Source organism: Vipera berus (genome assembly GCF_964194415.1).
Source record: "Vipera berus genome assembly, chromosome: 3".
Lineage (NCBI taxonomy): Eukaryota > Metazoa > Chordata > Lepidosauria > Squamata > Viperidae > Vipera > Vipera berus.
The window spans coordinates 125,335,767-125,353,958 of record NC_138204.1 but is presented as its reverse complement, the minus strand read 5'-3'; the positions used below and the strand labels follow the sequence as shown (position 1 = coordinate 125,353,958).

The 18,192-nt window shown below is 39.3% G+C and overlaps 1 protein-coding gene across 3 annotated transcripts in view; it reads left to right on the top strand.

The window, feature by feature from the left end:
• The window catches only part of SRD5A1 (steroid 5 alpha-reductase 1), a 20,796-nt gene extending 3,689 nt beyond the window's left edge, over nt 1–17,107 (top strand). Inside the window, exons 2-6 of one of the 3 annotated variants that reach the window (XR_014025962.1) lie at nt 3,290–3,456; nt 4,591–4,692; nt 7,713–7,863; nt 14,659–14,777; nt 15,638–17,107. Coding sequence is in view for 1 of the 3 variants with exons in the window: in XM_081324029.1 (XP_081180155.1) it covers nt 3,290–3,456; nt 4,591–4,692; nt 7,713–7,863; nt 14,659–14,725 (487 nt within the window). In the remaining 2 variants the exon portion in view is untranslated. Of the gene's footprint in view, nt 1–3,289; nt 3,457–4,590; nt 4,693–7,712; nt 7,864–14,658 lie in introns of all 3 variants that reach the window. The other 2 variants (XR_014025963.1, XM_081324029.1) reach the window with 2 other exon arrangements.
• Nucleotides 17,108–18,192: the final 1,085 nt, after the last annotated feature.

The window sequence follows — 18,192 nt, the reverse complement described above, 5'->3', positions numbered from 1 at the left end:
TGATCTTGGTTTTCTTAATGTTAAGTTTCAACCCAAGTTTTGTATGGGTCTATGCATTACACTAATTCATTGGGGCTTACATATTGGATGACCTTCTATGGAGTCTCACAGAGGCTTTGAAATTTGAAGCCATAAGACTATAAGTGCCAGTTGCAGTTTATAAGAAGTTACAGCAACTATGGCCATCTGATAAAATTTTAAAATTCAGTTCATTCTTAGTATTGTGCATATGAAGAATAATAATTCCATATTATTTATTTACCTGTGTTATGACTGTTTGGGTTGCATCATGAGAATATTATAATGAGAAATGGTGCAACCCAAACATAAAGCTGACTTTGTAATAATGCCGCTTGGGGGGGGCCAAAAGCCCTAATAAGCAGGCATATACATAGAATGAAGGCTATTGCTAAGCACATTGGTTTGTGCTTAAATTGTAAGCCGCCCTGAGTCTTCGGAGAAGGGCGGGATATAAATGGGATTAAAATAAAAAAATAAATAAATAAGACCGATACCTAGGTTTTGCAACTAATATATTAGTAATTTTCCACAATTAATGTTATAACCAATAGCTCATATGTAAGGCCCTTCTTCAAGGTATGGTGGATTTCTCAGATGTCAGGACTTGGGTGAACTTTCTACAGTTCCAAACGTCTTTACTAATGTTGCTTAGCTTAGTTTTCCTTGTCCAGTTTCCTTTTATGTTAGTTTTTTTTTTGTCACTTCAGCAAATTCTTTAGGGAACAAGCTATGTCCTCTGAGATTTCATTGATCCTATTATCTCCTTTTTTGCAGCCAAAATCTTTCTTGTTTGTTTTGCCTCCGAGCTGACCTATTTCTCTACGCAGTTTACCTATATCAGTGGTGGCAAACCTATGGCACGCATGCCAAAGGCGGCACTCAGAGCCCTCTCTGTGGGCATACTCACCATGCCCCGAAGATGGCAACCGTCCCTCTTCAAGCAGCCACCCACTAACTTGCCGAGGTCCCATGTGGCCGGATGCATCCTGGCATGGCTGGTTTCCCTCCCCCCTGTCCCGTCCTTCCTGGCCTCGCATGCTGTCCTTTTCCTGGGCACAACCCACTGTATCACCTCCTCATCTGTCAGCCGGCCATCCAGCTCAGAGGCAGCTTCTTTGAACTTCTGGCGGTGGGCTGCAGAGCCCCAGAGTGCACCAGTTGAGGGGCCGGCAGGCTGTGGCTGCTGATGGACACTGTTGGCCCCAGTGCGCTCGCTGGCCTCTGTATGCGGGGCAGCAGTCGCCCCAGCCCTTGCCTTGCCCCATGGCAATGGTGTCCCTGCTCTGCCTTGTCTCACCCTGCAGGACGAGCCTCCTACCTACTGCCCCACCTGCCAGAGACCCCCTGGATCTCCTCCATCCCTGCCCACCCACCACAGGTGTCCATCTCCACGAGCAACATTGAGGTGACCATGGCCACCTTGGCCACACCCACTCAATTGCCATTACCACCACAGCCACGCCCACCCAGTGGGCCACGCCCACCTGGCACCTGGCAATAAATAAGTGGGTTTTGGGTTGCAGTTTGGGCACTTGGTCTCTAAAAGGTTCGCCATCACTGACCTATATGTAATTCTTCTGCTTATAAATTTTCCCATGTTTCTAAAATGTTTGTATAGAGACTATAAATTATTTATAAATTGATCTATAATTGAATAAATATATAATATTAATGATGATATCTACAGAACTTACAATAAATCAAAGAAGCTATCCACCCGATTGTCTATGGAGATTCTCAGTCATCCAGGTCATAGTTGTCCCAAAGATACTTTTTCACAAATAAAGTCCAGTTGCCTTGTGAAAAAGCATCTTTGGGATAACCACCAGATTGCGAGAATATGAGCAAGCAATTAAGTGAGGAGAGCTATGGGGAGAACATTACATGGAGTTAAGAATAAAACTCTCCTAACTTTGGCAACTGTGATATGGTATGAGGCTGGTTTGGACACTGAAATGTGGTTATTTACAATTATATTGTGAGAGAAACCCACAATTTCTGTTTGACCTTTTATATCTAAGACCCTTTGCCTTAGTATTGATCTAGCTTGATCTACCTCTAAGGTTAAGTTGGTTAAGAAAGCATAAAGGCTCACTTTCTTTGGGATTGCTGTTTCCTAGGAAGATTTGTAGGTGTCTATAAACAACTGCAGCAGAGATAAACTGTGCTCTAGGAATGGAAATGTAGGAAAAAAAGTATGAAACCCCATATTGCCCCTATGTGGGTACTATAGAAATCACAGCCCATCTTCTTTTGTATTGTCAGTTCTATAGAGACTGTCATGGTTCTGATGAATGAGACAAATCAAACAAATTGCAGGCATATTATTTATCTAAAAAGTCTTGGTAATGAAATGAAACATCAGCACTAATGGAGGGATGCCAGAATCTGAAATCTCCTCCCCAAAACCCATCATAACACACACACACAATCCCAGCCCTTATCTACACATCATAAATCACATTATCCAATTAGTTTTACATATGAGGTTTCACTTCCCATTCTGTACAATGGGTTTTGGGTAATTCCTCCCTCCCAAATGAAGCAATTAAAATAACAGGCTGTCTCTTATATTGTCAGTGCAAAAACATGTCAATGTTTGCAACATTGACAGACATTTGTATCTAGCTGATTACCCCACTTTTATTTAAATTTCCAGGGCACTCTGATAGCTTTTTTTACACTGTTAAAATAAATGTATTTCTCTAAAAGTAGCAAAATTTTGCTATATTACGCATAAACTTTGCCCACAAATGTTTGCTAATGATTCTTCTTGTTAGGGGATAGTTTTGTGTTGCTCATTTTATTGATTGTATTTTTATTGGTCAATGACCAGAATAGTTCTGTCATCTGGTCTAAATGTATTGATATTTTAACAGTATTACTCCTATTGTAGTGACTGCTGACAAGGCTGAGATGAGGGCTGTTTTCACCCCAAAACAATATATTCAATCATGAAATGGTAAATTCTGGGTGCTCCGTCATTGGAGATTTTCAAGAAGAAACTGGACAGCCATTTGGAGTAGTATAGGTCTCCTGCTTGAACAATATGCACTACATATTTCAGAAACTTAACTATTAGCGGAAGATATGTGTGTGTGCATGCATATGTATTTACTTTTAGGGTTGCTTGTTTTGAGTTTTTTGAAATGGAAAGTGATCTAATGATAGTGTTTTGCTTTTGAACATATGCCTATGCAAATTTGTGTGTGAATTACTGTATGTTCAAAATTACAATTAAAACAAAATTTTATTTTTCATATTCCAGATCATTCATCTTTCCTGTCTTAATTCGTAGAGGAAAATCAGTGCCATTTTCTGTATTTATATCAGCATTTATATTCTGTTCATATAATGGATATTTGCAAGGCCGGAGTTTAACTAATTATGCAGAATATTCATCCAACTGGCTGACAGAACCACGTTTCATTCTTGGTGAGTAAGTTCAAGTAATACATATATGCCACATTGTCAACAATTGATCTTTGTTTCATATCCTGAATGGTTAAATCCTCTTTCTCTCTGTGTTAAACTATGTGGGCAAGCAGATGTATCTCTCAGCTACTATCTAGTGGAAGTTAGCATAGTTAGTGGTCTGTTCTTGCTCTGGGGCAAGGAAACTCTGCAAATTTTTCTTATAACCTGCAACTTCATGCATCCTATGAAATGGCCTTAGTCTGAGCCATAATCAATTTGTTTACAAACTTATTTGCTTATCTTATTTCATTACAAAAAAATTCTGTAAGACTGTTCACCTGGTTGTTTAATTCTTTTAATTCTCACCCATATCCTCAGAGTAACTACCACTTTTCATGCCACCTAGATGGCAATTTGTACTGAATTCTGTACATGTGATGTGCTTGTTTTGGAAAAGAACCTCACTACAGAAATCTGCAGTTTTTATGTCTCTGCCAAGCTGCACGGGAAAACAAGCAAATGGCTCTAATCTCATCAATATCTGGCAGGATTGGATGAAATTTTCAGGCATATCATCAATTCTGAGTTATTCATAGTTTTGATTATTAATTGGACCAGAATTCAGAACTCACAGTAGCATTCTATAAAGGACTCTCCCCAGCTTGGGACTTCAATCAGATTGAATAAAGCCAATAAAGGTAGTCCTTGATTTCTAATCATTCATTTAGTGACTGATCAAAGTTACAACAGCATTGACTTGTGACCATTTTTTTAAACTTATGACCCCATGGTCCCATAATCAAAATTCAGACGCTTGGTAACTAGTTCATATTTATGATGGCTGCAGCGTCCCTGGGTCGTGTGATTACCTTTTGTGATCTTCTGACTAGTAAAATCAATGGGGAAGCCAAATTCACTTAACAAGCATGTTACTAACTTAACTGCATTGATTCTCTTAACAACTATGACAAGAAAGTCATAAAATGGAGCAAAACTCACTAACAACTGTCTTTCTTAGCAATGAAAATTTTAGACTCAGTTCAGTGAACCGCTTTTTCTAGCATATGCACACAACATTTATTGACTACTTATATTATTTTTAAAAGAGTAAACTCTAAATTTCAATTCATTGCTTTAATATGTTTATTCCAGGGATTGCAGCCTGGCTAGGTGGTTTCCTGATTAACGTGCACTCTGATCTTATTTTGAAAAACCTAAGAAAACCAGGGGAGACTGGATATAAAATTCCAAGAGGTAAGGATTGCAAAAGTTTAACTAACATTTAAATATTTTTGCATTTAAATATTCTAATTGTTTGCCAGAGCCTCAAAGCTTGAGTCACAATTTCCTTGTTAATTATGATTGCTACAGAAGTTGATTAAATAATTAGAAAGTGTTATGCGTGCTAAGCAGAATCATCTTTGAGTTAATCTCTACCCCTTGTGAGCTGGATAGATACATCATACATCTGGCATGATATGAAAATGGTTTGTCATTGCTGCTTCCTGGCATGATATTACAATTTTCTTATTTCTGGCTACTTTGTCCTGTAGGATAATGAGTTCACAAGAGTTGAAATCTCTCTTGAGTTCATTATAATCACACCAATATTTTCAATATAATGTAGATTCAAGTACCTCTTGTCTTACAACAGTTTGCTTAGTGCAGTGGTGGGATTCAAATACCTGAACAACCAGTTCTCTGCATGGATGCAGGCCTGGGCCACCAAGGATAGAATGGACTTTCCAAAGTGCCATCCATACTCTTCCTGTGGGCAGTTCTAGGCCTGGGAGGCCTCCTCCGAGGCCTAGAACAGACTTCCAGAAGCAATGTGGTGGGTTCTCCAAACTCAACAAAATTTAGCTACTGTTTTCCTGAACTGGTGCGAACCAGCTGAATCCCACCACTGGCTTAGTGACTGTTCAAAGTTAAATGGACCTCCCAAAAAGCTTTTATGAGCTGAATTCCAAGTTTTGACAGCTGGGCTCCTGTAGTCACATGAACATATTTTGGAAGTATGGCAACCAGTCTGCATTTACAGCTGTTTCAGCATTTCATGGTCACTTGGCAGAGATTTACGATGCATTATAGCAGAAATCAGTGTTAACATTCAATTTACAGTAAAAAAATGGCCATTGCAGAGAAAGGGTTTGCTTAATGACCACCACAAAAAGATATAAAATTGAGTCAATCACATAATGACCCACTTAACCACTGGAATGACCTGTGACCATCATTTCCAGCTTAATTATGGTTGTAAGTTGAGGACTATCTGTAAGGCTACACATGTAGTAGAAAATATTACATATTTTCCAAAAATTTATCCGTAACAAGATAGGTGATATTTGATAATTCCTGGTCTATAACTCCAGGTTCTTCCAGAATATATGATGTTAGTTTATTTGGACTCTTCTTAAAGCAGACATGTCAAACCTGCGACATCATGTGACGTCGCACGACGTATTGGGACAATTTTGTCATTGGTGGCAATGGGGTGGGCGCGGCTTCCGCATGACGCATCCAGCCCGTGGGCCGGCAGTTTGACACCCCTGTCTTAAAGAGAAGGGACCACAAGGTACATTCAATGTATTTTCAGTATGGCTGAATTCATGCATAACACTATGCCATGATTTGTTCATTAAACAACAATTGACCAGATCCACATAATTTGTTATAAACTGTAGCACACAAGACATAGTGTTTGGGTTGACTTAGATGGCAAGCCAGAACTAAACTGTGTTATTAGATGCATGAACCAATTTGTCATTTTAAAGGTATTGTTGACTAAGAAAAAGCAACTTAAACTAAATAAGGAGTTGCAAGAAATGCTGGTAGAAATAAGGATATAGCACAACATTTACCCCAACAAACCAAGAGGAATATTCATCTGCTTTCTGAACAAGATACTTACTATCTGTTAGTGGAGAAGAGAGTATTCTGGTGTTAAGTCCCATAATTTAATGAGAATGTTTTGCCTTGTTGCCATTTCAAATTTTGTCCTTTAAAGCTCAATGTTTGTGTTCTGCTTTATTTGGTTCTATTGATATCGTTTTAATCAATATTTTTTCATGGCAAGAGTGTGAAGAAAACCTGGATTGTTTCTGACAAATTCAAGGCTTCAGTGGCCCTGCCTGCTATTGGCTTCTTGAAAAACTAGAATATAATAAGGCCTTGTGTTTCTCTGCTTTTGGTGGTAAAAAAAACCTGTAACAGCTCACCTGCTTCTGGTTTGACCAAGCAGATTTTAGTTAGTTTTTTTCCTTCATTGCTTTGCAGGTAGAAGGCCAAATGTTGGGTGCAAGGAGGAGTTTATTACCTAGGAATTAGCTGAAAATTGCCTATTTTTCCACTCATTTATGCCAATCTGAATGAAGTTCAGGGTTTTATTAGAGCAGGTTTGATAAAGAATGATGCAGCAGATGGAGAAAAAAGCAGATGTAACAAACCCAAAATAATACTGTTGAACTATGTCTCCTAAGGGACGCGGTGGCTCAGTGTGTTAGGACGCTGAACTTGTTGATTGGAAGGTCAGCAGTTTGGCGGGTTGAATCCCGAGTGCCGCGTAGCAGAGTGAGCGCCTGTTACTCGTCCCAGCTTCTGCCCACCTAGCAGTTCGAAAGCACGTAAAAATGCAAGTAGAAAAATAGGGACCACTACGGTGGGAAGGTAACAGCGTTCCGTGCGCCTTTGGCGTCTAGTCATGCCGGCCACATGACCACGGAGATGTCCTCGGACAAGCGCTGGCTCTTCGGCTATGAAACGGAGATGAGCACCGGCCCCTAGAGTTGGAAACGACTAGCACGCATGTGCGGGGGAACCTTTACCTTTACCTTTACTATGTCTCCTAACCACATTGCTCTTTGTCCAAATAATGCAGGATTATGTTTCTTTGAGACAGAGGATGAAGCCAAAAAAAAAGGGGGGGAGCCTTACTTCCCCAAACTAAAATACAGTTATAACTGGCAAAACTGTCTGTCAACAGAATTTAATCTACAGTATTCCATTTTAAAAGGACAGTACCACAAAACTAGGGAGAATTAAGATCTTGAACGTTTGGAATAAAAATGATAATCTTATGATTATTTCTTTTGCTTTAAAGGTATAGTTTCCTCTCCTTTAGACAGGTTCTAAAGCTTAAAAATCTTGGTGTTAACTAATTTCTTTGATCTATTTCATTATTCACTATAGACGTGGTTGAACAATATTCAAGATAATTCCATTTTGCATTTGTTGGATTTTATTTGCCAAGTCAATAATTCAGCTTTTTTTTGTAGGTGGAATGTTTGAATATGTAAGTGCAGCTAACTACTTTGGGGAGATTGTTGAGTGGTGTGGATTTGCTCTTGCATGCAACAGCCTAGAAAGTACCGCTTTTGCCATCAGTACATTGCTGATATTAGGAAGCCGAGCATATACACATCACCAGTGAGTTTTCCAAAAATCTTCATTTCTCTTGAATGTTCATTTAAGTTTATATGACGACTGTCACAAATACTTGCTGTCTATATATCCTGAAGTTATTGCAGACATTAGTGGTTACATTTATTGTACAATTTGTCAAGGAAAATATAGTTAAGCCAAACCCTGGGTTCATCTATATGTTGGTTGGTTTTTTGTAAATTATGGTTTTTTTTTAATTAAAGTTACTTCCCAATAAAGAACAGTAGTTATCTTTAAAACATCATGTAATTTAGATAGCTCATTTGCAAGAAAGTTCTCATTAATATTCCAAAGTGAACTTGTTTGATTTCATACACTTGAATTAAACTTTGAGATATATTGTAAACAGGCCCACAACATATCCCCGAAAACAGTGAGACATGGATGATGCCCTGTCCCTTCCATGGGTATTGTATGAAGGGAAATCAGTAATCTTTTATCCAGAGAGTGTCCCTTGAAGGAATAGGAATACAAATCATAATCACCCTTACAAATCAACCACAGATACACCGCAACATGCCCCCTGCCTATTTTCCTATTTCCCCCTGCCTATAACAAGACTGCTTGATTCGCTTTGTCCATGTCATGCATACAAATTCACTGAAGAAGTCAATGTTGCTAGGATTGATACCATCAAAGCTGACACAAAGATGAACATCCAACAATTGAAAAAAGCTGTGCTTAATAGGGAAGCATGGAGAGCACTTGCCTATAAAGTCGTCAAGAGTCAGACACAGCTGAACTGTTAAAACTACTACTAATTACCTCAAAAACAGGTTGACTCAGCCTTCCATCCTTCCGAGGTAGGTAAAATGAGGACCCAGATTGTTGGGGGCAATAAGCTGACTTTGTAATAATGCCGCTTGGGGAGGAGGGGCGAAAGCCCTAATAAGCAGGCATATACATAGAATGAAGGCTATTGCTAAGCACATTGATTTGTGCTTTAGAATTGTAAGCCGCCCTGAGTCTTCGGAGAAGGGCGGGATATAAATGGGATTAAAATAAAAAAAAAATAAAATAAAAAACATCATGTAATTTAGATAACTCATCTGCATTAATATTCCAAAGTAAACCTATCTGCTTTCATACAGTTGCTGTCAAATCCTCAAACTATCTATTCATTTCATTTCATTTTCGGGTACTGCCATTCCATTGGGAGGGGGGAAAACTCTGTGGGCTTTGAGATGTATTTCCTTTACTTTGTTCTTTTCACCTTTGATGTATCGCTCTGAAAGGGAGGAGGAATGTGCCTGGGGCCATCTGTCTTATCTCTGCTGTGCTGGGAAGAGACGGGAGGTACATGGAATGCCTGAGAACTATAGTTTTACCACTCCGGTTCCCATAACAACTTCACACCTATGGATTGGCCGAAATCATACTGGACGATTGGGCACTGGGGATGGGTTTGAAAGGAGAGTTTTAATGTAATGTTTTGCATGGGATTTCTTCAGATCTTGCCTTGCTATTCTGCTATTACTATGTCCCAATAAAAGTTCCTTTCGAAATGATGTCAGTTTCAGGAGTTCTGCTTTCTGGAGATTGCTAGCTGAGGCAGAACCTTGCATTAGGCACGATTTGTAAAGTGGTCAGCCTGGAGAGGCTTCCGCCCTACCATGGGGACCGTGCATACCATGTTTCTCCATGACAGCGAGCAGGATGAGACTGAGTGCTGGGAAGAATCTGCCACCAAGACTCACCCTGAAGAGAGCCCCTCCGAATGGATGGAGGAAACAGCTGCCATGGACAAATCCATGAGGCCAAGGTGGTCGGTTAGCATGGGGAAAAGGGAAGACTGGGACGGAAGGATCCAAAGAGTAACCTTCACCCGAGGCAGCCAAAAATAGGGCTGGAGGTATGAACTGGAACTAGTCTACGACAAAGAGGAACCAAGGGAGAACAGGACCCCATTGACCAGATCCTGAAACAAGCAATGCACTTCATGGTGGAAGCCTTTCAGGATTTGAAGGTGAAATCCGAGCAGTGCAGAGGGAGAAGTGAGGAATGACTTGAGGAAGCGGCGCACAGCAAGAGCGAGTTGGTAATTACTGAAACTGCAGCGGGGACAGATGGCTGTACTAAGATGGTGGCAATCACCCCAGCCACCCCGGCCCCATGGGCTGAATGTCCTGCAAATAGCAGGGGAAAGAGCCCCACAGCCTGAACCAAAATTGGTACCCTTTCAAGTGAAATTCGATGAAGACCCCCAAAAGTTAGGATTCTTCCTTGCTCATGTCCTTACCTACACGCAAGTGTACAGAAGAACCCTCCCCAGCAAGGAAGCTAAAGTCAGGGTTATCACCCTGGCCCTAGAAGGCACCGCAGCCCGGTGGATGGTAACCCTGTACAACTCTGACACCCAGGAGCTCTGAAACTTTAACCACTTCATGACTGCCTTGAGGCAGCGTTTTGAAGACCATATGGCCAATCGGAAGGCGTGAGGCATAAAAATGGTGAGGCAGGGACGCTGCCCTGTAGCCGAATACACAGAGGAGTTCCGAGATTTGGCATGCCGACTAAACTGGCCAGAGGACATCTTGGTGAGCTGCTTTAAAGATGGGCTTAATGATGACCTAAATAATGCCTGCATCACCCATGGTGCCCCAGCCTACCTGCATGACTGGTGCATCCTGGCCAAAGAAGCAGAGATTGACTAGAATCACAACCAATACAGTCAGGCAGGGTTTGTAAATGGTCTCCGACGGAGAAGAAAGGAGAGGCAGCCAAACCCACAACAGCTCAACTACGCTCAAACGCTTGCTTCAAATGTGGCAAGGAAGGCCATCACACTTTGGAGTGCTGCACAAAGACCCCTGCCAAGAAAGGAGACTGACTGTCTGGAGGGAAGTTAGTTAAATCTGCTCAATGCCCAAAGGACATGGCCCTGAAGAGCACAGAGGTTGTGGAGTTCCACCCAACTCCCAAACTAGGAGGGGGAACTCCAACCCCACCTGAAGACAAACCAGGGACGCCTAAAAGCGACTATAAAGACGACCCCTTGGTGGACTTCTTTTAGTGGGGCAGCATGTCAGACCCTCAAACTATCTATTAAGTTCATTTCATTTGCAGCTACTGCCATTCTGTTGGGAGAGGGAGAACTCTGTGGGCTTTGAGATGTATTTCCTTTACTTTGTTCTTTTTGCCACTGATGCATCGCTCAGGATGTGAAAGGGAGGAGGAATGTGCTTGGGACCACCTGTCTTATCTCCTCTGCTGGGAAGAAAGCAGGAGGAATACGGAACGTCTGAGAACCGCGGTTTTATGACTCCGGTTCTTTTTTTTTTTTTTTTATTGAAAAGTTTTAAAATACAGTTTTCCTTTAAAAAACCCCCCCTTCCCCCTCCCTCCTCCCCTCCCTACCTCCCCCCTATCTCCCCCCTCCCCCTCTCCCTCCTCCCTCCCCTGCCTCCCCCCCCTACTTCCCCTCCTCCCCCCCTCCCCCCCCGACTTCCCAGAGCAAAATACAAGGTATATATCTAAAAAGCAATCATAAACAATCATATACTAACAATTATAAACTCTAAAATCCATCACTCTCTAGCTTATATAGAGTAAACCAATCCTTAATAATACTAAATATGTATAAAAAACTAAAATAAAAGAAAACTAGCGTCATTCCCATCTATGTTCTTCCACAATTCACTATTTCCTAAACATATTCTCATTTACACATCACAAACACCTATCCCTATTAACCTCTCTAGCCAAAATAGGCTATAATAGATAATTCTTACACAAATTAACCCACATTAACCCACAAAACTTTCTTCCTCTTCCTCTGTAGTAAATTGTCCATTAATTCCAAATTAAAGATTCTGTTACCATACATATCATCCCAAAACTCTTAAAAACACAACTACCCCTTGACTATCAGTATGTTGTGGAAGTTCCATAGATTTCTACTAGACCTATCTTCTTTTCTTTTTTGAGCGTTTTAAGGCAGCACGCGTCACCCTCTGTTCTCTAGGATCATCCAAAAGAGTTGCAGCTTGATCTCCTCCTGTACCATTCTCGTCTATCTGTCCATCTTCATCCTCTTGATGTTCTCCTTCTCCAGATCCCTCTGCAGCTTCCAAAAGTGTTGATGGGGTTGCTTTTAAGACATTATTGTAAAAATCATGCGCTTGCTTCACAATACCCAAACAGTACCTTTTGCCTTCATACATAAAGCTCAACCCAGCTGGGATCTCCCATCTGAACCTTATATCCCTTTGCTTGAGCTCTTGCACAAGAAATATAAAGTCCTTCCTTCTCTTTAAAATCTTTGGAGGAATTTCTTTTAAAACCAAAACTTCTTGACCAGCAATCACAACTTTAGTATCATAGGCAGCTTGTATAACTTCATCTCTAATTTCCCTTTTTACAAAATAAACCACCACATCTCTAGGCAACTTTCTCTGTTTAGCAATCCACGAGTTCACACGAAACACTTTGTCCATGCCTTGTTTTATTTCAGATGCTGGATGGTTCAATACCACCTCAAAAGCCTCAGAAACCAGCTGCTTTAAATCTTCCTTAATATTCTCTTTTAGGCCTCTAATTCTAACAGCAAACTGCATCTGATAAAATTGGGCCAAACTCAGTTCGCTATCCATTTTGTCTTTGAAATCTTCAATTTCCAATACTTTTGCTTCTAATATAGCATTCTTTTGAGTCAGTTCTGCCACTTTGTCATCCAGCACCTCCACACATTTAGCTATTTTATGCACTGAGGACAAAATGTCTACCTTCATCTCTCCAAGTTTCTGTTCCATCCTTTCTTCCATTCTCTGCTCCAATTTCTCCAATTTCTCCTCCATCTGTGCAAATTTAACACCCATTGACTCCAAAATTAACTGGGTATGTTTTTCAAGATCCTTCGATGTCACTACATCTGGAGAATGCAACGCCTGCAGTAATGATTGTTGTTGCACCGGAGAATTTCCAGCACTCCGAAAAGTTCTAGGGGGAGGTTTAGACGCCATCTTTTACTTACAATTGTGTCGCACTTTCACTTTAAGTTTTAAGCAAAGTCCATCAAGCTCGAGAGTAAAATAAAATAATCCTTTTCATCTCTTCATCTTTCCCTCTTGTACTGCTCTGCCTGCTCTTTTCCTTTCATAGTCTCTCCTTCAAGCAGGGATGGTCGCAGACGCCTGGCTCTGCTCCATGAAATCCGGAGCAGAGACGCAAGCCAGCTGGGAGCAGCCCAGGCTGCGGGGGAGTTCGATCCTTCAGCCGCCCAAGCTCCAAGCTCAGGCGGCCCCGGAGAACTCAACCCCTACCTGGGGGCTCACCCCCTCCTCTTCTCCCGAGGAGGGGGCTTCAAATTCGCCCGAACAGCTGATCGGCGCTGTTTCGGGCGAAAAATCACACAGCTGGGCGGCGGGCAGCCCGGGAAGGCTGTCTCCGGCGCCACGGAGCCACCGGAAGTCTCATGACTCCGGTTCTTATAACAACTTTCCATCTATGGATTGACTGTCACTATGTCCCAATAAAAGTTCCTTTTGAAATGATGCCAGTTTAAGGAGTTCTGCTTTCTTGGGATTGCTAGCTGAGGCAGGACCTTACAGTTCCATTAAACTTTGAGATACATTGTAAACAGGCCCACAACTTACCCCTGGAAACAGTGGGATATGAATGATGTCCTTCCGTGGGTATTATATGGGAGAAATCAGTAAACTTTTATTCACAGGATGTCCCTTGAAGGAGTAGAAATTATGTTTTATTGATGAATTTGTGTGGTCACATTTTGAAGCAAAGAAGCTTGCCAAACTTCCAGACTTTTGGTTTTGCAATAAATATTTTTAAAATAATTAAAAGGCAGCCATTAACTTACCTTGTGAATTTGTTAGGTTCTATGCCTTTAATGTGGAGGGAATGGACTTATATAGAAACATATAAAAGAAATGTGAACCAGGTTTATAATGATCTACCATCCATATTTTAAAATTTAAGAAATAGCTATTTTAAATAATTGCTCCAACTTTCTGCGTTGAATTATATTTTATAATTTAAGATGCCTGAAAAGTGAGCAAATATTTCCTGGTTAACATTAAAAGAGTTTTGAAAATATTATATAATATACCACTTGTAGCATATTTTAAATCAGCTATTATAGTTGCCTGTATTATTTTACTTTTATTTGATGATTTTAGCTGTTTTCATTTGTACCATCTCATCTGTCTCTGGCCTTTGGCTGTAATAAGGATTCATTCATTCACTTCTGTTTTATTTACTTTTTTAATATCTGAACTTTTGAGCTCTTTTATAATATTTTCCTGATACAAAGTAAGCAGCTTTTTAAATGACACTGAAAGGGCTTTATAAACTTCATAAATAATTTGGAAGAAACACTTTGGATCTTGGCTAAACCACAATATGTTTCTGCTGTACTTTGAAACTGTTACACTTCTTTTTAGATTTTCATAAGAACTGGAAAAAGATGCATCTGCTTTTAAGAGTTCAATTGATTATATGCTTCTTTAATGTTTCAACTCATTAAACCAGCTACATCCTTTTTTTCAAAAGTCAAAAAGTCAGGCTTTTTAAAATGGATCATTTTGGTGATTTACACTGATTTTTCCTTATCTGTATTTATTTGACTGTTAGCCCTTTTGAATGCCATATAAGCAAAAAACAAAGATGTAAACTGAAAATCATAATAATTTGTATTTAAAAAATAACTGATTTTTGCGATTGGTAAGAAACATTTTATCATAATGTTATACACGTAATGTGATAAAAAGTTATTTACATTTCTTAAGAATTTGACATGTTTTTTACTTTTTTCTTTTTCTTCAGATGGTATCTCAACAAGTTTGAAGATTATCCACGTTCCAGAAAAATTCTAATTCCATTTATTTTCTGAATTCTCTATCAACTTCTCTACTTTGATTCTGTATAATGCATTAAAATTGCAGGTGGGTAGGTGGTTGTTGTTAACTAAAACAGGGTTTTTATAGATATTTCTAGGGAAATTCTTCACAATACTAACATGGTATTATTGAGTGATGTGACGCTTTAATTCTCCTTTTTTAATATTAAAATCTAAAACCAGCAGAAAGCTCTGCTGTTGATTATTAGTAGTTAGTAGTTATTAGATTATTAGTAGTTTGAATTTTGATAAGGAGAGAGAATTCATGTTATTATGAACATGAATTGGAAAGCCATATCTGATATCAGAACATAGATTTGAAAAGGGAATGTTCATTGGAGTGGATATTTATATTAAAGCTAGATAAAAATAATAAAGTTTTGCAAATAATCCAGGTTAATAGTGAATGTGTACAGTACCATGCTTCTTGAGTTTGGCAACTTGTCTGGAAAATCCAGGAATACAATCCAGTTTTTACTTTTAGCAATGTATAAGCAAAAGACATAGCTCAATATTATCAGCAATGGTATCTACAATATATATATTTGCATTTAGCAAAAAACAAAACTAGTGAGTATTCACTCTGAGTGAATCAATATGGCTAATCACCCTTACTATTCCACTGGCAAAATGCCACCAAACCAAGTGTCACAAAATGTACCAATTTGGTTCAGAGATGATATCATGTTGATGTTTAAGGTCAAGTTGTTAGAATCAGGTAATGCTGCAGTTATAGTGATAAAGATGTTAGAGCAGCCTTTCTATAAATGCTGATAGTATAAGCATTGGGCAAACTGTTTGATAGTAGCTGAATTTGATAATAGCTCTTGTATAGCCAAGACAATGTATTCTACATTGATTATTGTATGTTTATGACCAGTGTCTCAAAGGTGCTTTTTCCAAAAGGCCCCTGGACTTTCTTGGAATTCAAAGAAATACCCAGGAAATGGAAGAAAGCTGTCAACTAGACTGCGCAAACACTTCCTGGCTATCAAAAGATATGACCCACTATTCCTCATGTCCGTCCACGAAGAATCAGAAGGACACAAATTTGATCTAATCGGGACCACAGTTGTAACCCAGGCAAAATCAAGGAGACAAAGAGAATTCCTTGAAGCCTGCTTTTCCACCAATAATTCAATAAACAGACACATTGACATCAACCCAGTCTACCAATCGCTGAGAACCAAAGAACTACTTCAACCGCGATTCCTAAGATAGCATTTAAAAACTAACAAACAGGCACCCCACCACGCAGCAACGGAAATCATAACTCTTCACACAAAATTTTCTTTTTACAAAGTTTTATTAGTTTATAATATATGATACAATCAAAATACAAAGTAAATAGTGGAAAAGATGGGGAAGGGAAAAGGGAGTAGAAAAGTGAGGTAAAGGAGAAAAAAAGGAAAAAAAAGCATTGACTTCCGACTTCCTTTGGTGCAATATAGAGTATCAACTTGAAACCTCAACTTTTTACTTTTACAAAATAATATAAACTAGCCATTTCAATAACATCAAATCTATCTAATTGGTAAAGGCCACAATCAAAATTTTGGGTTTTTTTTTCACCTCACACAAAATCTAGAAGCGGTTTCCATGTGGCAATAAAAGTGTTTGTATTTTTTTTTTAATCAGTACAGTCAGTTTAGCCATTCTGCTAGCTCCATCACTTTTTGTAGCCATTCCTCCATTGTAGGAACTGATGTAGTCTTCCATTTCTGAGCGTAGAGTAATCTTGCTGCTGTCAACATACATAACATCAAAGTTCCGTATTTTTTTCCCAGGTCTTTATCCATTAGCCCCAAGAGAAAAGTCTGGTTTTCTTTCTATATTTAGTTTAAGAATTTTCTGTATTAATATATGAATCCTATTCCAATATTTTCTTGCTTTATCACAGGTCCACCGTAAATGGTAAAAGGTCCCCTCTTTGCCTTTACATTTCTAACATTCATTTGAAATACCTTTGTACATTTTTGATAACTTGTGTTAAGTACCAACGATACATCCTCTTGTAAACCTTTTCTTTTAGATTATAATTTAATGTAAGTTTTAATGTTTTATTCCACATATTTAGGAGGCTAATGCCTCCTTAAGTAACACCAGCTGCCTGCAATTAGTGCAGGTTCGCATCCCACCAGGCTCAAGGTTGATTCAGCCTTCCATCCTTCCGAGGTAGGTAAAATGAGGACCCAGATTGTTGGGGGCAGTTAAGCTGACTTTGTAATAATGCCGCTTGGGGGGGTGTATGAAAGCCCTAATAAGCAGGCATATACATAGAATGAAGGCTACTGCTAAGCTTGTAAGCCGCCCTGAGTCTTCGGAGAAGGGCGGGATATAAATGGAATTAAAAATAAAAATAAATATTTTCCCATTGTTCAAGCATTATATTATACCCCAAATTCCTTGCCCACTGAATCAATTTTCCAGATTTAAATTCAATAACATTTTGTAAACTTTAGCAATAATATGTTCATCATTACCGCACAGTAGGCTTTCCAATTCATTTTTAACAAAATTAAACCTATAATTCTTTTTATCTCTCGAATCTTTCTTTCAATTGCATATATCTAAATCAATGGCAGACATGACCTTCTGATTCTAGCTCCTGCTTGGATTTGAGGGTAGGTTCACCCAGGCTGAAAGATATTATTTTACCATAAGTCCATCAAATTGGCCTCATCACCATCTCTTTTCTAAAAAAGGCTCCTTGCGGGGAAATGCAAAATGGCATCTCCATAGAGAATCTTGTTTTATATTTGATCCAAATTCTCAAAATGGCATGCCTGGTAAAGTGACTATTAAAATCAACGTTTACTTTGTCATACCCCAGATAGCCATGCCAACCAAACCTTAATTCCTGGCCTTCCAGTAACCTCTTATTCTGAAGGTTCACCCATTCTTTTAGCCAAACCAAACAACAAGCATCAAAATGCAGTTTCAAATCAGGAAAACCCAACCCCCCTCTTTCCTTAGCATCTTGCAGTAATTTATATCTAATTCTCAGTTTTTCCCCCTGCCATATATAAACTTAGAGATATCCCTCTGCCATTGTTTAAATGGAGTTTTAGTGGTATAGTATTTGAACAAGAAATTTGACCACATCTCGATAACAACAGCCAAACAAACCGGAACAAAACTATGACTCAGAAGCACCCAAACAACACTAAAATGCTAATTTGCATCATACAAAGCCTGCAGCCCAGTAACAACAACCATCCAATCAAACAGCCCAAAATCAGACCATAACTCATAAATATCAGAACAAAAAACATTGATACCAATTTGCATCACATAAAAAGGTATTTAAAGGCCAGTGTTCTGACATACAAGCACAGCTCAAAGCACACTGACGATGTCTCCTCGAATGGTGACGAAAAGTTTGCAACCAAACTGCCAAGCTCAGAGCTCAAACCAACAGCCTAGTCATCTAAATGTTTATGTCTTCTGAAATCTATTCC